This window comes from Topomyia yanbarensis, chromosome 2, assembly GCF_030247195.1.
Source record: "Topomyia yanbarensis strain Yona2022 chromosome 2, ASM3024719v1, whole genome shotgun sequence".
NCBI classification, from domain to species: Eukaryota; Metazoa; Arthropoda; class Insecta; order Diptera; family Culicidae; genus Topomyia; species Topomyia yanbarensis.
The window spans coordinates 431644319-431649396 of NC_080671.1; the positions used below are offsets into that span (position 1 = coordinate 431644319).

Below are 5078 nucleotides of genomic sequence, written 5' to 3' on the forward strand. Positions count from 1 at the left end.
CGTAAAGCTTCTTCCACCGCAAGTCTGTTCGTAATATCTAGGATGAGATCTTCTTCATTGCACTCCTGATTCGGAACCGTCGTAGTATGTGCTTCAGACAATAACTGCAGGGCAAACATTAGTTCATAGAATTCTATGAATTCTCTTAATTATTATTACATAGAAAATTTTAATATATTTGAACAAAAAATGTCTTATTGAATTCAATTATACAATGTTATTACTTCAATCGGCAAAATTAATGGTATGAACATTTTTTGCATTCAAACAATAATTAACTTTTAATCTCAATAAACATTTCCAGCTTGAATAATTTTGCAATCATTTCAATAAAATAATTTTTGGAAAAGAGAACGATATTTGTTACTGAAATGATTTTATTGAATTCAATAAATGTATGTATTTTCTTTCTAGCTAGAAAAACTCTAGAAAGAGAACTGCGGCGACTCCATTTTGGATCGTGTGGATTCGCGTTTAGCTGTCAAAAAACGAATCCAATCGAACATTGCCTATACTTATAACATTGGACGTGTTGCCATACAATGCCGGGGTATACGTTGCCAAAAATGCTGTTTTTCTCTCCGCAGTTCTCTTACTATGAGTTTTTCTAGGATCAATATTCGAAAAGGGGTACATGAAACGAAAAAGGTTGAAAACCACTGATGTAAACGATTAAATCACGCGTGTTTTTTTGAAAAGGGCCAATAAGCATGCTGTCAAAATTCACTTTGAGAGGAAATTCTGGCCAAACCATCAATCGCCGATTATTAGTGACAGCAGTAAACGAAAGAGAAAACTTTTCTCTTTATAAAATGCCAACGTCCACTCTTGGCGAGTTACGGTTTGTCTAGAATATTCTCTCAAAGTGAAATTTGACAGTATGCTTATTGGCCGTTTACAAAAAACACGCGAGAAATTTTGATTTTCTCCAAATTCAAACGTCAAAACAGAAAAATACCAAAACAACGCAGTTTGGTATGTGGTTTGTGTATATATGATTCAATCCAGCTAGCCCCGGTCCAACTAAAAAGCGATTCAGATTCAGAGAAAGTGTTCACCCAGCGAATGACTGCATTTTTCACTTTCATTGGTCTTATCAGATACAGTATTTCTCATCTGGAATAGCATCTACTGAGGTAAATATTATGTTCTAAACTAAACTAATTATCATTTGTAACCACTAGTTTTCAAAATGTATGTATCTCAATCGTAGTTTCCTTGACCTGACAAATGGTACAACCACCAGGGTATCGTTAATGCTAAATAAATTACAAATTCTACATGTTAGTACGCACATTATTTGCAAACCACCAATTCATTGCAGGAGAAAGTACGAATAATCGTGAGGCCAGTAACGTAATATTCTTGAACATTTTTAGAGGCTCAAGGAGTGGAACATAATGGAGAGGCAGGGCTCACTTCCCTACGACAATGGCTCATTCTTAGATGATACTATCAACCAGGAAATTAGTAAGGATTCCCCAGCCGAAAGCTTCACCCAGATAAAGTTGGAAGAAATTGAAATAATCGATGGAGGGCTAGAAATCAAACCCGAGAAGTCGAAGGAGAGTATAGAAGCAAGTGTAAAGCAGACCATTCCGAATAACACATGTAATGTATGCGGTCATAGTTTTAGCTCAACACACAACCTCAAGGAGCACATGCCCCTGCACGACGAAAAAAGACCATTCAAATGTGATGTTTGTGGCTCGAGATTTTCCAAAGAAAGTCATATTTTGGTACACCATAAGTTAAGGCATAAAGATATCCCTCTTCCTGAGCTAAATTGTCGTTCCCTGAAATGTGATGTTTGCGGCAAACAGCTAGGAAGTGCTCGCAGTCTCAGAAATCACAAACTTATTCACGTTGAGAATCGAGTGGATTCATATGCCCACATATGCGATATTTGTGGCAAGAAATTCCCGATTCTTGCTAAGCTTGAACGCCACAGAAAGATCCACATGAAAACAAATTCTCACAAATGTAAAACCTGCGGAGCTGGTTTCAATGACTGGGCCAACCTCATGAAACACAAGCGCATCCATGCCGTTGAAAAACAGTATATGTGTAATATTTGCAAAATAGCATTTTTCGGACCTTGCGATTTGTCAGCTCACATGCATGTGCACACCAAAGAAGGAATGATTTGCTGTGATATTTGCGGGGAAGGATTTGCCTTACAACCGGAGCTGACGACGCATAAATCCATACATATCAGGAAGTGTGGGAAATGTTATGGGCAGTGTAGTTGCATCAGAGCCGATTTCGATCACCCGTGCGAGATTTGTGGGAAAAGATTTCGTTTACCCAAACACCTCATTGATCACATGCGTCGTCATACGAATGAAGACATTCACAAATGTGAGGTGTGTGGAAAAAAGTTCCGCTTCACTAATTACCTCACAATACACATGCTAACTCATACTGATGAGAAGCCACACGTATGTGATGTTTGTGGAAAAGAGTTCTACAGACGTTGCAATTTGCTGGTGCATAGACGAATCCACGAAACTGAAAAACAATATAAATGTGAGGTATGCGGAACAGGATTTCACAAACGCTGCAACCTCGAGCAACACAAGAAAGTTCATACGGGTGAGAAACCACACAAATGTGAAGTATGTGTAAAACAATTTCGTTCACGCAAAAATTTAGCGCAACATTCACGAGTTCACACAGGCGAAAAGCCTTTCAAGTGTGAAGTGTGTGGTCGAGGATTTCGTGTACATCAAGTCCTTAAGCAGCATAGGTTGACTCACACGCGGTACATAAACGAGAAAGCTCACGTTTGTGATGTGTGTGGAAGAGGATTCAGTCGGCGCACCAGGCTCACAAAACACATGTTGATTCACAAGGGAGATAAATCGTCCGAAAATGTGGACCTAATATCGCTACAGGCATTAGCACATCAACGAGAGGAGCAAAAATGAAAATTCGAAAACTTAGTATTGTACGTATTTGCGAAAAGCTTGGTAGGGTAGGGCTCTTGTTTTACACCAGATGTTTTCTTTTAATACATCCCACGTGAAATATAAAACGAAGTTTTTTAATGAAATTCGGAGCAAGTGGATCTCTTTTTTATTGTTATTTATCAGTGTGCAATTGGGCTGTCTTCACCACCAATTTCAGCAGCCTATGTACATTAACCGTATACTTACGTTCTGAACCGTTGGACTTGGTGGGAGCTGCAGTGCTTTATGATCACACCTATGACTGCACCAGTCCTCTCATGGGCAAAATGTTGGATTACTCCAAAACTATATTTTTGGTGTAGAGTAGGTCTGATAACCATTTCTGCCCTACCCAAAAATGTGTGCCCGCTCAACAACACCTTTTTCAATGTGAATAAATTCATTTAGTATCATTGTAATTATAATCGATTGTTATGCATTCGCACCTTTCCATTTCCATAATTTATATTAACGCTGGAATTTACCACCTATTTGTCAGTATTCCTTTGTGCCTCGGAAGGCAAGCACAGTACTGGTTCACTGATGAGAAAGAACCCGAAACAGTCTTTCGGTTTGAGCACCAAACGCCGAATTGTGAGAAGTGTGTCCTATCCAATTCCGTCTAATCTTTAAATGATGCACATGAGAGAGCTCTGCAAAAGATTCACTGTCATTTATCTTCTAGCCGAATATGTAATGTTGAATTTAGAAAATAAGAGCTAAAAAAACAAACCGAATGTTTATATAGATCTAGATTAGAACAGCCAAAATGCCATTCATTAAAAGCCAAGAAAGCTTACCCCTGATTCACGTAGTAGATATATACAATGTTACTACCTCCTAATCGATTGCGACACACCTGATTCCACTGCCTGTATCTGGTGCTTCCTCCGGTGCACCGTCAGCTGGTAGCTTCGAATGAAATCCTTCTCGCAAATGTCGCATGTGTATGGTCGCTCCCCGGTATGCTGCCGAGCATGTTTTGTCAATTCCGAGCTCCGTTTAAACTGTTTATCACAAAACTCGCATTTGTGCGGCCGTTCGCCAGTATGGATCCGAATGTGTTCCGCCAGATTACTGCTTCGGAAAAACTCCTTCCCGCAATCAGTACATTTGTGTGCCCGTTTTCCAGTATGGATCAACCGATGCTGGGCCAGGTTACTACTTTCGATGAAATCTTTCCCGCAGACGTCACATTTAAAGGGTCGTTCACCCGTATGAGTACGCTGGTGTCGCAAGAATTCGGCTGCTCTAGTATATTTTTTGCCACACAACTCACAGGTCTGTAGCTGTTCGCCAGTGTGAGTACGGTTGTGATGGTTTAATCGGCTAATTTCAATGAATTCTTTGCCACATACATCGCACTTGTACGGTCGCTCGCTGGAATGCGTTCGTATATGGCGAGCTAGGTTGTCGCTCCGGGAAAAGACTCTTCCGCAGGTTTCGCACTTGTGGCAACGTCTCTTTGGTGCAGCTGGCTTCAAAACTTTTTTGTTCGTATCTAGGTCCTCTGCGGAAAATATATTTTCTGAATAGTCTTTCTTGATCTCCACACATCCTGACAGGCTTGTGAGGGCGTTATCACCTGTTAATTTGTGCTCGTTAACGCTGGACGATTTCATATTCGTTGCTGAGGGATCTCAGACGATTTTTTAACTATTATTGATCCAGAGGTGGGCCTTGCAGTACGTCTATAAATTAAATAAGCCAAAAACGTTTTAATATTTCTTAAAAATACTGGTGAGCTCTGCATCGAGAAGGCATTGTAATACCTGCATACACATTGTATTCCTATTTATATATCTGGGGCCTGAACTATCCGAACTTCTTCCCGCAAGGAATCACCGAAGGAAAACCAGTGGACGTCTAACCGGACCAACGCAGCAGCAGGGCTTCCTGAAATTTAGATGGAGCACCGCACCAGTTAAGACACATTAGCTTTAATATACACTTTGGATGTTTGTTTCACCACTGTAAATTAAAATAACTTGTCCTTGGTAAGTTCTGAAACGAATGGAGTCCTGCTGACTGTTGTAAATATTTATCTATTTATATTTTATATTTACTTTTAAATATCTTCGTTTGTTTTGAACGATTCGGACTAAAACACTCTAATATCAATTTACC

The 5078-nt window shown here is 39.7% G+C and overlaps 2 protein-coding genes across 4 annotated transcripts; one reads left to right on the forward strand and one right to left on the reverse strand.

Moving 5' to 3' along the window:
* Window positions 1-987: 987 nt before the first annotated feature.
* LOC131685438 (zinc finger protein 728-like) lies at window positions 988-3299 on the forward strand. Of its 2 annotated transcripts, XM_058969148.1 has the most exons (3): window positions 988-1136; window positions 1214-1283; window positions 1380-3299. In XM_058969148.1, exons 2-3 carry the CDS (start codon window positions 1257-1259, stop codon window positions 2928-2930), a joined length of 1578 nt encoding a protein of 525 aa, XP_058825131.1. In that variant the 5' UTR covers window positions 988-1136; window positions 1214-1256; the 3' UTR covers window positions 2931-3299. The 2 variants fall into 2 exon arrangements, with proteins under 2 accessions (XP_058825131.1, XP_058825132.1); XM_058969149.1 differs by lacking the exon at window positions 1214-1283 and having other exon boundaries at window positions 1380-3298.
* Window positions 3300-3342: 43 nt separating this feature from the next.
* On the reverse strand, window positions 3343-5078 carry LOC131685459 (zinc finger protein 239-like). 2 transcript variants are annotated; one of them, XM_058969187.1, is made up of 3 exons: window positions 4724-5078; window positions 3752-4642; window positions 3343-3604 (listed from the first exon to the last, which is right to left on the reverse strand). In XM_058969187.1, exon 2 carries the CDS (start codon window positions 4571-4573, stop codon window positions 3785-3787), a length of 789 nt encoding a protein of 262 aa, XP_058825170.1. In that variant the 5' UTR covers window positions 4574-4642; window positions 4724-5078; the 3' UTR covers window positions 3343-3604; window positions 3752-3784. The 2 variants fall into 2 exon arrangements, with proteins under 2 accessions (XP_058825170.1, XP_058825172.1); XM_058969189.1 differs by having other exon boundaries at window positions 3500-3670.